We start from the raw sequence: 16,334 nt of genomic DNA on the forward strand, positions 1-16,334 counted from the left end.
AGTAGTGGTGGTGGTGGTGGTGGTAAAATGTGAAGTTTGACTTTAACTACCTGGCAATGATCGTTTGGCACAATGTCCATTACAGTTAAAAGCCCAAAGTGACACCAAATATTTCATTTTGTCTGACCAACAGTTTAAAGACATTCAGTTTGCCATCACATAAAACAGAAAGGCAGCAAATCCTCACAAGACATAGTCTGAACCAGAGAATATTTGGGATTTTTGTGTTAAAAACTGATTTATTAATTATCAAAATAGTTGCAGATCAACTAATTGTTGCAGCTCCAGTGAGGTCTATGAGTGGGTCTAAGAATAAATCTACCTCCTGTTTCATACTCCAAGAGTCAAAGTCACCTTTAGACTTATTGAAGAGATTGCGTGTGCGTGTGTGCGTGTGTGTATGTATGTATGTACTACCTGCAGGGCATCATAATACATCTTCTTGCCCTCCTCGTCAGTCTTGTCAGACATCAGCCAGGCCTTGAGCAGGTACTCATAGAAACTGTCGCCTAGGCCACCCACGGACACATGATCTGCAACACACAGATAAAGGATTATAACACACGCACGCACAGGCCTCCTATATGTATGCTGTTTGATACTGCAGCTGTTGGACCATCCACAGATCACCCACACAAGACACGGGGTGAGATACATGTGTGTAATATATAAACGGGAAAATACCTACAGTCTGTGATATACTACAGGGTTATGTGCATGCATGTGTGTGTGTGTGTGTGTGTGTAAAGGGGTTGTTATCGTAGATGAGCCTCCAGCCAGCTGAGCTGTGCTTTTGTGTTTGCCCTCCTGATTGTCAGTGAAGGCTCATCCATATGCATGTGTCATTAACAGAGTCCAGCCCTGTTTGTGGTGTGCAGAGATTAAATGTCAGTTGTGATCATCTTGAAGAGAAAAAAATAAAAAGGAGCCAGGTGGTGAAGACGGGTTGGTTTTGAGCCGATAAGAGTACCTGGCCTCCTGCAAATATGATATTAAAACCAGGAATAAGAACACTGTGCGATCGAGAGAGATGACACAAGCTTAACATACAGTAGAGCATCTGCTAAACAAAACAACATACAGTAGAGCATCTGCTAAACAAAACAACAACTGTCTGATGATAAAGCAATTACAAATTCATGTACGAATCAGGGATGTCAGTTTGTGTTAATTTTGCTCTTGATAGCCAGACACCAATTAATAGCTAACTAACCGGTTAATTTTCAAGGAAAAAAAAAAAAGCAAATTGACATGAAATTTAAGACGCCTTTACTTTTAGTTTACGCTCCGCTGACTCAGTGAACTTTAGCGTCACATTTCAAAGCGCTATCCATTCAGAGGTGGTAAAATTTTAATGTTTTGTGATGTAAATGTCTTGCCTTTTATTTTGTTTTTTTGTTGGCTTTGCTGACAGACAGCCATATTAACATGCAGAAACAGTGCCCACTGCCCAGCCTCTACTGGTTAGCTAACTGGTTAGCTAACGTGATTATTGGTGATTACCACCACCTGGTTGCTGCAGAAACATAGTAGTGACCTTCTACTGGTTAGCAAACGTTAGCCTTGGTCATACTGCACTGCATACCATCCGAGTTGGGTGGGAGCTAGCTGCAGAAACATAGTAGCCACCCTCTGCCCTGGTGAGTAAGCGGCTTCTTTTTGAGCCGTGCTGGCCGTGCTGACAGTGCTAACAGAGCTAAAGAAGGTTCACAGCTCAAATATGAGCCACTTAATGACCAGGCCGACTTGGGAGGGGACCAGAGGGTGGGCACCATGTTTTCACAGCAACATAGTTGGGTCAGGACTGTATTCCGAGCAGTAATTGCTGAATAAGCAATGTGCATACACACCTGTATCCTATCCAAACATGTTAACATAGCAGCAGTTTGGATTAAACATAAAAAGTTGAAATATGACGCCGTCTTCCACGTATGCACCGCATGTGAAAGAGACAGGGTAAGCAGTTCTGTGAGGCAGTGTTGGAGAGATATTTTTCAAACAACATTAGGCTGCAAACATCCTTAGGTCATAATTTATTTAACAAATGCATTCCCATCACTATTGCATAATGTCTTTCTAGATGAAAAACCCTCTCTGCCTAAGACATGCATGAAAGCTTTTTGTGTGTGTGTGTGTGTGTGTGTGTGTGTGTGTGTGTGAGGACTTTTTTTTGTTGTTGAAACTTGCTGTTTCTATTCAGCATTCCTAATTGAATATGTCACAATTTGCATAAAATACTTGGATGAAAACAGAGTTACTGGCTCTGGTTAAGAGTGTCAGCTAAATGCCAACAATTATAACTGTGGATGTGCTTTCAGTAGCTTTATTCAATGTTTTATGCATTAGATAATAAAAAAGTAAGTAGACCAGAGGTGCAGGTCCGTATTTAACCATCACAGATACTAACAGCCCTCCAATCAAGGCCTGGGTATCAAAAACAATATCAGACAGACTCTAATAAATTCTGAAGCATAGCAATGGATATAAAAACTAAGTAATAAAACCTGATTTCTAATTTCATGCCACAACTTTCTTGTGAAAATCAAGACAAAATATGCCCTGATTAATGTAGAACAGCGTCTGACCTGAACAAACATGACACCTTTGCAAGGCGAAATGGGTATTAAAGCATATTAAGCATGAAAAATAATTAATTTTCACCCTTTCAAAACTGAAGTGCTCACAAGCTGCAAGAAACTCTCAGCAGATCCTAACAACCTCAGAGACACTACTTACTTTTCCACCTCTGCATGTGTCCTTTCCCATGACTCAAACACCACAGTCTCCCAACAATGAATTACTAAGAACATAATGTGTCTGTACTATTTTGTATGCAAAATACTGTTTCATACAAAGTCAGTTTTTAATCCATTGTTAGTATAATTTGCCTAACCTCTGCAGTTCTTAGTAGGTGGCAGAAATGAAAACACAGCAGGCTAAAGGATCATTTTTTCTGATGTTCCTCATGTTGTGTTCAGGTCCTGGGGCGCCATACTTCCTGGCGCTATTTGGTAAAAATTGCCCACTAAAGACCCAGAAATTGGTTTCAGGAAAATTGGACTTTCATTTGACAGGGGATGAGAAATATCACTCATATGTTACTCTGCTAACAGTCTGGGTTGCCATGTTGAATATGTATTGGGCCGTGAGCTTGCCAAAAGATTTAAGGACTAGTTTGACAATTTGGGAAATATGCTTATTTTCTTTTATGCCGAAGATCTACAACACTCTTAAGTTGCTGGAGAATATCAATACCATTCTTATATCTATATCTGTATTTTATATATGAGCCCAATACCAAAAAAATGGTTATCTTAGCTTAGCATAAAATGTTTGTGTGAAGTTCCTCTCTAGACATTGATTAAACCCCTAAAATCTCACTTCTGTTGATAAAAATGACTTAGATTTACAAGTTTTATCTATGAAAAATGCCCCTTCATGCCTTAAAATGGATTCCAGTCAGGAGCACTTTAGTAAAAGAAAACTTTATTTCCATTTGCAGTATTATATTTGGCGGTATGGCTCTGTTCTGGGGCCTCTCTGGCTTTTCTTGGGCCTACACAGAAAGCCTCTTCCACGTGCCTACGTGGAAAGCCTTAAGGCAGAGAGAGCACACCTCCCTGCCCTTCCATGCGAAAACAAGGATAGCCTGAGGCAGAGAGCAAACCTCCCTGCCCTTCCATGCGCCTACATGGAAAGCCTAAGGCAGTAGCAAAGACCCCTCAGGAACAGAACAGAGCAGCATCAATGACAAACAGAAATGACATTGATAAGTCAGACACAGCATGAAAAGGAGGAGCTGGGGCAGAGGTGGGTTACAAAGTGGCTTCAGAGGAAGCAATAAGCAGTTTATAGAAATTCATAGTATCAAGAAAAAACCCTTGAGATATATTATCTTTTTTTTCAAGGGGGTCCCAGAAAGTTGACACGTTTCTTAGGTTTGTGATGTAACAAACCCTAGAAGTCTAAGTTTGTGTTTTGAGATTGCCATTGGTACACTGCCGTTCTAAGGCCCAAATGCTCAGTCTGCTTAAATTGCTAATGACAAGCCTTATAGCATATAAAAACACCATATGGACATGTTAACCAGGTTAAAAACTTGATACTCAATGGAGATGGTCTTTTATGGTGTATAACCAATGATTTGTGTTTTCAGAAAGGTTATGAGTCGGACTATTTCTTGTCTGAGAACACTGACTTCCTGGAGTCTCTGCAGCTAATGACAAGAGAGAACTGTTTCCTGGCTGTGGCTTCATATTTACTGCACTTAGTATTGCCAATCTTTTCATCTAACTCTCTGCAAGAAAGCAAATAAGCCTTGTCCCATAAAGGTCAAACTATTCCTTTAAGAACTTTATAATCTGATGTAGCTGTGATGTCGAGGTCTGTCATTTTGAGTTTGTTCTGACGTCCACTTTCTGCTCTCTAGTGGTCAGAAATCACTTAAAGCTGCTTTAAGAATGGGCTGAAAAATGGATTCTGATATCCAGCCCTTCTCCTGCCACTTGTCACTGTCACTTTCATTATATCTACTCAGCTGGCAGTTTTCTGTGACGTATGACAAGTGCGATTATGAGGCTTTTACTGCTGGTTCCTGTCCCCTCCTTACAATTCTTCTCTATTATATACTGTGTATCTCTCTCTCTGGAACTCCATATGTTCCTCTCTTTTCTCTCCTCTTCCTCAAAGTCTCAGCTCTCTATCATTATCATCCTCACCCGTTAAGCTACACGGCTTGAAGAGCCTGATAATCGATTCAAAATTATACCCTGTTACCACAACCTGTCAGAATGGTGGACAGGTGAGCAGACACATGATGTTAAAGATAGGAACTGGGGGGTGGAGCAAGTATGGAAATACTTGACACTCAGTGACACAAGTAAAAAAGGGGTTCCAGCAATGTAAAGAGAGTCAACAAGGTTCAGACAGAAAGAGTGATGAGACGTGACGAGAGACAGAAAAGGAAAAGGAGTGGACGTGACAATAAAGCCATTCAACAACACTGTCTCCACTGCAAGAGAGTAAAATCAATCATTCTTTTTTCCTTGTTGATTGTTCTTATGTGGTCAGTCACTCACCACATATGACTGTGATGTCAAAAGAAAACCTAAAGGTCAAGAGTGTAGAATTCAATGGCATCTACTGTACCAATGATGTTGCAGAACTGAAACTTCTCCTGTCTTTTAGGCAACACCATCAAAAAATAAATACATCTATTTATCACAACTTCTCAAAAACCAAAAGCTTTTGAAAATTTACTATAACAGAGGACAAAGAAAACAACCTTACTATCATAATCAGGCATAATCAGGAGGCTAAAACCAGTGAATTTTAGGTTTTTTTATTAAATGGTCTGCAGGACAAACTGATTATCAAAATAGTTACTGATCAGGTTTGATCTACTAATTCATTCACTGACTTATCATTTCAGCTCTGCTTATCATAGAAGGTTTCTAACAAAAACAAATGGCCCTTGAAGATCTATCAGGAGCTCCAGAAAAAGTGGTAGGAGATAACTCGTGTGACATAACTGGGAGCAAGTTCATCACTTAAAACTCAAATCAAAGCAGGAGCCAGTGAAATGGTTGTAAAAATAATAATATTAATGATGATTACCAATAATAATTTGCATTTCTGGTTTTAGTAATAACAAATTACAGGTGTAAAATAGTTTTCTTTAAAACAGCAGCACTGAGTCCACTGCAGTAATCCAGACAAGTGGTAATTTGCATGCATTAGTGTTACAGCGTCATCTTGGGAAGGAAAAGGTCGGACCTCGGCGACATTATTCCAGGGATAAATGCTAATTTTATTAATGTTTCCGACATGAGCCTCGACGTCCAGGTTACTATTAACCCAAAGATTTCAGCCTGTGATTTTCATTTCAATCAAACTGTATTTAGATGTCTCTTTCTCCATGTTTGTTTAATCTCTATTCTTCTGCAAGAAATCATGAGTCTTTTATTTGGGTTGGCAAAACTTGTAAGTGTGGCAGCATAGCAGAAAGTATTCGGGCACAATGGCGGTTTTAACAGTGAAAGGAAATATTAAGCATGCAAACTAAATGTTAAATCTCTCTTTAACAGGTGAAGGACAAAAGAAGCAGAGAAAACAGACCCATTTTTCCTGACGTTAACCATCTTAGGCTTTTTTCCACATGCACATGGGCATTTTTGAAAAGGGTGTTTTTCCTTCCTCTGTTCTAAAAATAAATAAATAAAATAAAGTAAAATAAATGAAACAATTTCTGTCAAAAGGTAAACACAAAAACACAAGTGAAGCACTGTCGAGACCTTGCCAAACTAACAGGTGGCAATATAACCCTAACCCTAAAGCCAAGTTGGCCAGTATCGCAAAGGAGAATAAGATGTTGGCCAAATATAAGCCTAACAAAAAAAAAAAAAAAAAAAAAAGCTATTACCAGAAAGCTAACTGAAGGAGTGGCCTCTGTAGTACATTGTGATGCCTCTTTTCCTCAATACAGTGGAAGAATAACACTGATAATGGAGTTTCTGAAAATCTTCAGCCTGGACGGAGTACAATTGGTAGGTTTTGAGTTACCTAAAATGAAGTTTGCATGTGAACGAGGGACCAAAACGCTTTTGTTTTCAAATACACCCCTGCACTAGGCCTTAAACTGCACTAACAGCAGCTCTGGGGAGTATCCCAAAACACAGTGACAACTTAAATCCGCTTTAATCTGAGTGCTGACTCAGCAACTGGAATACCAAGTTCCTAGAAGTACAGAGGGAGCTGCATTGATCACATGTTTAACATGCATGTATATAGCCTAAGCTAGTTTTCATAAGGATTAGTAATCACACCTCAAAGATAAAATCGGTTTGTCCTGCTAAATGCTTTGTGGCAGCAATTAGACAAAAATAATAAGATGGGGAGCAAACATTGGAGCTGAAGAGCAGCGTTTCCACTCAGGTGTTGCTGTGACACTCAAGTACTACACAAGAGGGAAATGCAGGCAAAGGGCAAGACAGAAACAAATGAATGGGATGTGACAGAGAGGTGAAGAGGACTTACGTTGGCCCCACTGGCCACTGTTGGGGTTCAGGTAGTTGGGGTACAGCCCCTGGGGTTTGTCCAGGCGATTTAGTACTTTCCGGATGTTCATTACCTAATGAATAAAGAAAAGAGCACACATGTAACCAGTAAACCTCACTTCAAACAACTGTTATAAATGTGACATAATCAATATCTGTACAGAAAAATAAGGTGACAGGGTGAAGAGTCTGAACTGCAGTTTTCATTCCTCCTCATCTTTCTTAGCTCTCTGATATTACAGACACTTCTACAGTGCAAGAGTGCAAGTGGAAATCCTGCACACTTGCAACCCATTAACTGTGAAAACATGAATATCATCTCATCTAAGGTGTAAACGTTACCTTCTGTGCAAACTCAGGATTCCCTGAGAGCTTGCTGAGGTGCATGAACTCCAAATGCAGCGTGCCATACTCTGCCAGGATGCTGCTGCCGCCTGATGCCCAGGGCCAGTTCCTACCAATACCACTGGACAAAGATAAAACAAGAAGGAGACAGAGGGTTAGAAAACAGGACAACAATGAGACTGAACCCCAGCTGATGGGTTAAAGAGCCCCACAGAGTTTGACAATTAATCCTTTTCATTTGAGAAACAAGCCAAACTTCTTTTAACTTGTATATATTTTATATTAATTTTTACAAAGACCCACAAGTGCTTTGTTAGCAAAAACACAAGAATACAGTATGAGTCATGTTCGAAAAGCAATTCACGAGCCTACAGAAAAAAAAAAAAAAAAAAAATCCTGCCTGTCTTGATGCTAAACTGACAGCTGAAAAGAGACGATAAATCCTCAAAAAGTCAGCTTAACACTCCGAGTGACTCAGCAGCTGTACTTTAAACTGTGAAGACTACTAAAATGTTCCTGTAATTTACATGTTATTTTAGAAAGCCGTTTTGCTTCAGTGACATTTACAAATAGATTCTTTCTTTAATGACACTAAAAGCTAACTTCACACTCCATCCGTCATATTTATGGGTGCATTTGCTTATTTTTTTCTCCCACAGACTTGACTTTGGCAGCTCATCTCATCCTCTATCTGTCAGTCAGTGCTTGCTGGACCCCACCCTCTCCCTTGAGTGTAGTGGCGATGATGTTGCCTTGACTGCATCTGGCTATATGTGAGTGTTTCCAACCTCTGGCATGCTTGACAAGGACAGAAGACCCAGCAACAGGGTGTATACTGTATGTGTGTGTGTGTGCGTGTTGGATCATTAGAGCCACTGACAGATCACTTCCAGGCTAAGGACTGATGACTCTGGTGGCAACGCTTCAAGAGACTACTCATGAATACATATTAACAATTCACTACACTGTGAAACACGCACCGGGATGTGTGCGCTACAACAACTACATGTGGACACGAGCCACACACACACACACACACACACACACACAGGAGACATCCAACAAATGAGGGAAAAAAAAGGTGGAGAAGGAGTGTGAATTGGAAGAAGTGCCATATACACACACACATCGCTTCAAAGAGGTGGATGAACATACTAATTATCCCCCCCTTCAACTCATCATGCTGCACAAGCCGTAATTTGTTTCCCATTACACCGTGGATTTAATCAAGTCAACCAGACACAGAGAGGACCACCGCAGCATCATGCAGCCGGCAGAAAGACAGAGATCAGGGTCAGAGAACACAACATGCGGAAGAAAAATCCCATCACTGTAGACCTGATTAAGTTTGGAGCTGTGTTTGTTAGAGTAAAAGTTTTAGTGTTCCGGCTACTTCCAGGAGAACATTATTCCTTTATCTCCACAACACTCTCCTCTTCCCCTCGGTCAACTTGTACGCTTGATCTGTCTATCCATCTTTTGCAATCCTTTTATAAACCCTGTGATGAACGATAAATCCCTTCTCCTGGTAGGGCGGAGGCGTGGAGGTAAACACACACCTTTCCAGCTCACCCCTGTCCAGCCCAATCCCTCTCAAAGCCGTGCTGTGAGACAAACTAAATCCCTGTTAAGGAGAACAAAACAAAAGACAGCAGGGAAAAGCTGCTGTGTAAACCAAACAGACACAAACCAATGTGGGGCAGATAGAGAGTAGAACTGTGGAGACAGACGGATGAGGGTGTGTTTGGAATATCATTAATCTGGCCTGGGTGTCTCTGTATTTCAGAGAGATAAATTCAGCATCATTTGAGACCTCTAAAGCCGGCTGGACCTTAATTAGAAAATGGGGAAGTTTTAAAAATCAGGGCTGTCAAACCCAGTCTACTTGTGTGAACACAGCTATTGAAGATATTAAACTATTTGGGAAAAATGGGGTACTATAAATTGTAATTAATAAAACATAACTTTTCAAAGAAATAAAACATTCTTCATCTTACAAATACAAGCTGCATTCACCCTTGACCCTTCAAAACAGAAGCAACAGTCTTAATTAGCCCAAAATTACCATTAGCAAATGTTAGCTAGATAATGCCATAACCTGTAATTGTAACTTGTGGGTATGGTTCAGCCAAAGTTACACAGGCTCACTTTAAAGGAATACTTTATCCTCAAAACAACCATTTATATATCAATTATTCACCCTGTGTTACATTGAATTTGTGAGGAAAACTATGTCTTTCTCGCTTGCCGCCATGGTGAACGAAGAATCCAAAAACTGATAAAATTCTTGATGAATTTAACTAAAGGGTACCATGTTTAACAACACCAAAACATTATCAAAACATCTGTTTAGAAACTCTCACACAACTCATGCAGCATTACCCAGGTCTCATTTATCCAGTCATATGCTCAGTACTTCCTAAACACATGCATTTTCCCTAAAAGCTTACAATGACAACATTTCCGCAAAGGGTAGTGTGTCCGGGCAAGCACAAGCATTTGAACGCTGCTTGTGCATTCCATTAATCAGAGTTCAAACATACCACCCTTCCACAGGCGCACTACTCGTCCATGCTTGAGACTTTTAGTGTTTCAACAGTAAGGTTTTAGCAAAAATGCATGTGTTTGGAAAGTACTTGTTTTGCTGCTCTTTAATCAGCAAGAATTTTCTTTGTTTTTGGATTCTACGTTCACCGTGGAGGCATGTGAGCTTCATTCTTCACAAATTTAACACAGCACAGCCGGAGTAGCTAAAATACATATGATCATTTTGTGTGTGAAGTATTCCTTTAAGGCAGTGGTTTTCAACTGGTTGGTCCGGTCCAAAAGTGCATCACAAACCCAAAAAACATCAATAGAGAAATGAGGGTTAGTTTGAAATAAAATGCATCGATTTGTCTGAGTCCTTCCTGTGGCTGCTTGCAATAACAACCCACAGTGAATGAACTGTGATTCAAATAATACATTAATGCTGATAACAGCACTGGGTCAAGGAGCTGCCTCTGCTCCATTTTAGGTGAAATGAACCTGCTTCAATAGCTACTAAGGAGCATTCACGTCTGTTTTCTAATAGAAACTCTTTGTTGTTTCAGTCACTTCCTGTACTGGCGCTGGAAACTGGCAGTTATCCACTGGCGTACAGCACAATTCAACTGTATTAGTCCATCTGATGGGAGTCTACTGTTGTGTTTGACTACTGATGCGGATGTCCTGGCCCAGTTTCCAGAGCACTGTTACCAACTAGCATGCTCTACATCCCTTTTCTCACATGGGATGTTATGAGACTTATTACAAGCTCTGAGCTATAAAAACAGTGTTTGGTTTATGACCTCTCCTTGCACTGCAGATCATACTGTAATATTTTTAAAAGAAAAATACTGCACAGCTGGTCAAGGTTTGAGCTCCTTTCCTCACATAAGCCACAACTGGCTTTCAGCATCAATTTTAAGAAATTATTTGGCAATAACAAAGTAATGACATCTACTGTTGACTGTGTTTTTCAATCTCAGTTGGCTTAATTTTCACAACAGTCAGGGGTATGAAGATTCATATCAGAAGCTGGCCGAATATAAAGTCTCAGTTTGTTGAAGTCAATTTATTAACAGGAGGCAGAGTTCTGTTTCTCTCTCTTTGTCTGCATGCTTTAAACCAAACAGTAGTAATGTAATGCAGCCCACTGAAACACATTCAGATTGGAAATGTTAATTAAATGTTGGTGACCTAGAACCAGAGGACTTTTTAGAGAGCTTATACAAAGCTCAGACCAATGCATCAACGCTGATATTGAACTTTCATTATAAATCAAGAGATGAGCTGGCAACATCCATCGCTGATTAGACTGATGTGATGCAGTTTGTTTGGCTAATAGGTGTCCATGCCCATAGATTTTAATCAATTTCTGAGCCCATGTTTCATCCTGTTTCATAACCCTTATCAGGAAGACGTGAAATCAGGCCAGTAGCAATTAAATTAATGGTGTTTTTGGTTTAGTCTTACCAATATTGTTGGTTGTCATGTGCTATATTTTGTTAGTTTAAGAGGACGACTCACCCGTCCCAACAGGGACCAGAAATTCTTTCAAAGCTCCATGCCATGACACCTGGGAAAAACCTGGGAAATTGCCATCTGCTGAGGAAGACCATAGATGGACCTTGTTCTCTTAACTCATGTTTGTGAGGTCACAAATTAAATGTCAATCTCTACATTTGTCCAGTGTCATGCTGAAACAAGTTTTGAAAGCGAACAAACTCGAGGTTCCCAACTGGTGTAGTCACAGGGTCCAGATTTCTCCTCAGTCATTACTTCAATGTCGACAAAGTTTAATATATTCTGCATCATACTTGTGTTTGGACATGTCATCAAGCTAGTTTGCCGTCTCTGTCAAGTGGCTGTCAGTTAGTCTCTCACTCTACAGCAGGAAACGGCACTTCAAAATAAAAGGTCTGTGCTAGAAATTCACTTTGTACAAACTTGACACACTGGCGAGTAACTTGTGGTCCATTCAGAATGGACCCGCGACCCACTTTTGGACCGTGACCCATCAGTTGTGAACCACGGCAGTAGATGGCGGTTGGCAAACGGACAGTTTGGAGAGGCCTGCAGGAGTACTGCCAGTAAAAGCTAGGCAATGTACTGCTGTGGACAGAGGTAGCCACCTATAAAAGGGCCCACACCATAGACTCAAACAGTAATTTGAATGATTTGTGGTGAATGAGTGATGTTAACTGAATTTAAATTTACCTTTTAAAACACCAAAGTCACACAATTACACAAATAAATTGATCAAGGCAGTGGTAGACCAGCAGCTCTTGTGTTCTGCAAGGTAAGATGACTGTTTTTGTCAAAGGAGTCTGGTGGCTTTGAAGAGAGCATAAATGGTTGTAGAGTCTTGAGTTCCTCGTTGGAAAGGGCTGTCCGATAGCAAAGACGGTGAAAATATTTTAGACTGATAATGACTTTTTAGGTGGTTAAAATACATTATGCTGCTGCCCCCATCCACAGCAGTACATTGCATAGCTTCCGTCGCAGTACTCCAGCCTGCTTCTCCAAACTGGAAGTGTGCCGACCGCTACTACTGTCGGTATTACATTTACTATGGCTAAGTATATCATACAATGCCACTTCAGAAGATGCAAGCTATGCCTTTAACTGGAATCAAAGTGCAGATGCAAAATAGTTTACTGAGTTGCTGTAAAAAAAACCTGAAGCATAAAAATTTTGGGTCATCTCGTGGACATGCCTGAGAAGTTACATTTCTTATATATTTCTGTCAGTGCTGAACTTTGAAAGCTGTTTAAAGAACATTTCAAGTACTTGGGTGGGAATGTCCATCAAGATAATCTGACATCACGCATTTTCTGCCCTGCTGTTCAACTTATAAACAAAAAAACCAAGGGCTCCTGGGGTCCATGCAACAAATATGGATCCAAAGCCTCGACCCAGAAAAAACTGGGTCGTAATAGATTGATGCCACTGTGAATTATGAGGGTTTGTATTGGAGGACATATTCCAGTCCTCTTGGTGTCTATCTTGTTTGTCCTTTTGGGAGTGTCCAATCTTCTTCTTATTCAATCTCTTACACCCTTAGCCATTTTCCTGGCCAGCTGTGAAATGACAAATCCAAGCCTGCTAGTTTTATACCCTCCAGTCTATTCTGCGGTGCCATCAACAGTGATTTTAATTCTGTGGTGCCAAGCAGTAACCTGGAAAAACAGAAAAGGCATTCCATCTCCATAAATTAGCATGTCACACCAGGAAGTGCCCTCTCACGCTCCTCTAGTATTATGTTAGGCAGTGCTCCAATTCATTTGTACTCTGTATTTGGATGAAGTCTATATTTTAGCCCAGTTTTTTTTTTCTGTGTCCATCCTCCTCCCTATCCATGCCACAACCTCTGATTCCCTCTTGCTTTTCTCCCCTCAATATTTCTTCCTCCCTTGTCTTAAAATCTATCGCACTTCTCCTCCAGGGTGCAAAGAAAATGTGAATCGTGATAGATTCACAGTTAGCAACTTAATTAGAGGCCTTAAATCATGGCTGCCTTCCAGTGCCTTAGGTTACTGCCTGGGAGAGCTGCACCGAGAGCAAGTGTGTGGATTCGTGTGTTTGTTTAAAAGTGCCTCAGGGTATGGAGACAGTGTTACTACCAACACTGCGACTGTGTGTCTGCTGTATGTACATGTGTGTACCCCAAACTGTGGCCATGACTGGAGCACCTAAAAGGGTTCCTTCTTTTGTCCATTGGGTAGAGACCCCTTAACTAGTTTAAGCCCCCTGCACATCCTAAAGATGTCTTTAACTTGAACCTAAAAATGATAATGAAGGCTGCAAAACTATAATAAAAATAATAATAAAATAATAAAATAATTCATTACAGCTCTAAAGTATTGCCCAATATGAGCTCATCTGTGATATAATAACTATTGGTGTATATGTCAGTTGGAAAAAGAAACAGCACAATGTGCCAAAGATACATTTGGAGTAATTTAGAAACATTGTTACTATTACATAGTTTGTTGACCAGAGAGTGCTGACAAGATCGTTTGTCAAATGTAAAATGTCCCACTCAGTTCATATCTTGGTCACAAGTTTTTAAAAAAAGAAAAAAGATTTGATATTATTTGTTTAAAAGAACATTGACTACGACTATATTTCTTGGTTGATCCATTGCTATCTGACTTTTTAACCAAAATATTAATGTTTCTAAAATACTTATATTAGTAGAGCCAAAAATCCAGTATTGATTGGGTTCTGTAACTCCTCATAAATTGCTTAAACCCCCTTTAAGTTTTACAGCTTCTTCCAAATTTACTTCCATTACTGTAACATGACCAAAGCTGAACCTGTTGAATAGAAGAAGCAGAATTAGACCATTGTAATTACAACAGTTCGACTAGTGACTGCCAAATTACAAAGAAAGTGCAGTAACATGCTTTACTTTGCTTTCGAGATTTTCTTTTTCATGTGTGGAGCTCTGTTGCTGAACTAAAAAACTGTTCCTCTGCAATAAATTGAACAATTATGTGTTTTGTATAGGGTGTAGACAATACTGTCTCAGGTGTCAAAACCTACAGTAAAGTTCTTAAATAGTGGATGGGGCCTTTATTTATTTCAATTGCAGAGGGTACCAGGCCTTTATCTGAAACAGCCTTATATTAGAGACAGGACATTATTTCTAAATCACTCAGTTTTATATGTATATATGATCAAATTTTAGAAGCTTCCTTCTTTTCTGATCAACCCATGTTTGCTGTGTTAAGTTTTTGTTATGACATTATGCAGTTAAGACAAACAATTCCTGTATCCATTTCAAAATAAAAGCCCTTTAGCACTGCAGTGGATAGAATTCCTTAATCTCCTACCAAGGCTTTTATCTATAAACACTTGAAGAGTTCCTATACAGTGCTTCAAATGTAGCTACTGCCAACTTGTGGCACTTACTAGGTTACTACAAAATACAGTTTGGCTGGGACATTAACACACTTAAGCCCCGTTCACACATGCACCTCAAACCTGAAGTTATCAAGACATTACCCTGTGGAGCTGTATGTGAGAAAGCAAATGTGCACATCAGTTGAACAGGACATTAAATGGACTTTATCCTTCCAACTCCCTAGTGCAAAGTCTGTGTAGTTCATATGAGAAAACGGCCTAACACCAACACTGAATAAAATAGGAAAGTAACACTTGATGAGAAATAGCAATGAGTAATGTTGAAAATAAATAGATTATATTGCTGAATTTTATCATTTATCAATTAAAGTAATGGAAAGGAACATTATTCTTAGTTAGCATACACATTTTCTAACAACCATGGCTAACTCACCACCGCCAAAGTGACCTGGCTTTTGTTGGACTACCAGTCTTTATTTAAGAAAATACAGTATATCTGGGAACTTAGAATTACAGGTTGTTTGAAAGGACTCATGTGCCTTCACTGGTTTTCTGAAAGTGAGATCCCATTCCCATGAGGAAAAAAACCACAATAGCCCAAGTAGAATTTCACTAAATCTGATCCTGTCTTTCCACATTTCACGTCTTTTTTCCCCGCTGCTATGCCGACGACACTCAATTATACTTTCCTGTTGGGCACTAAGGGCCTTATTCTACTGATGCACTTTAAAGTAACTCTAAATGAAAATACAAACCAGCTGTCTTAAATGTTAATAAGCTGTCATCAGTCTTTACTAAGCGCAGCAAGTTCATTTTCCTATCACATCTAGAATAAAAGTCTCCATGACAGAGTGCTACTTCACAGGGTCACCCAGTGTGACAACCTCTCTAGGCTGTACTAATAGAGCTATTCTCCATCTTGGCCTATTAATCAAACTCCAAGACCCCAGGAGCTCAGGATTGATTGCTGCAGCCTCAGAGACTTTGGCTGAAGGAGGAAATCTGTCCCAAACCGACATTATTTTTTCACATTTTCCTCTATGAGATAAGAAAAGAGAGCAGGGGCAAAAGAGTTAGCTTTAACTTTGCAGCGTCATTAAGATGATGACAACACAGCAGCAGTCTGGCTGGAAGACAGACACTGTCTTTGAGTTAGTGCATTCTGGATGATGGTTGGCATCTAAGACATGCATTACAGTACATTATGTACATATGTAGCTCTTTAAATGTGACAGTAAAGTCTGAATAAGCACCTGAATAAATACTGGACTGAAATGTACCTCTTAACATTTTAAAACTTTCTTGTGTAAGTATGCCTTTGAGAGTTCAATTCTTGCATTATCTAAACCTTTTATTGTCAATTAGAGGAAAACAATTAATGTGTATGTGTTTAGTAAGTGTGTATGTGCGTGTGGGCTACAGTCATCATCATGATGCCTGTAGAGAGGAATAACAGCTAATTTCAGGGCGGAGCACAGATCCACACACCTCCACTCCCCCCCCCCCCCCCCCCCCCCCCCCCCCCCCCCCCCCCCCCCCCAC

The 16,334-nt window shown here is 40.0% G+C and overlaps 1 protein-coding gene across 1 annotated transcript in view; it reads right to left on the reverse strand.

Moving 5' to 3' along the window:
- Window positions 1–16,334, reverse strand: part of man1a1 (mannosidase, alpha, class 1A, member 1) — a 201,485-nt gene that overhangs the window by 21,700 nt on the left and 163,451 nt on the right. The window contains exons 6-8 of the mRNA XM_050057907.1: window positions 7,398–7,521; window positions 7,036–7,129; window positions 418–533 (exon numbers count right to left, since the gene is read on the reverse strand). Of these exons, the coding sequence (XP_049913864.1) occupies window positions 418–533; window positions 7,036–7,129; window positions 7,398–7,521 (334 nt within the window). The remainder of the gene's footprint in view (window positions 1–417; window positions 534–7,035; window positions 7,130–7,397; window positions 7,522–16,334) is intronic.

The sequence above is a fragment of the Epinephelus moara genome, chromosome 12 (genome assembly GCF_006386435.1).
Source record: "Epinephelus moara isolate mb chromosome 12, YSFRI_EMoa_1.0, whole genome shotgun sequence".
NCBI lineage: Eukaryota > Metazoa > Chordata > Actinopteri > Perciformes > Serranidae > Epinephelus > Epinephelus moara.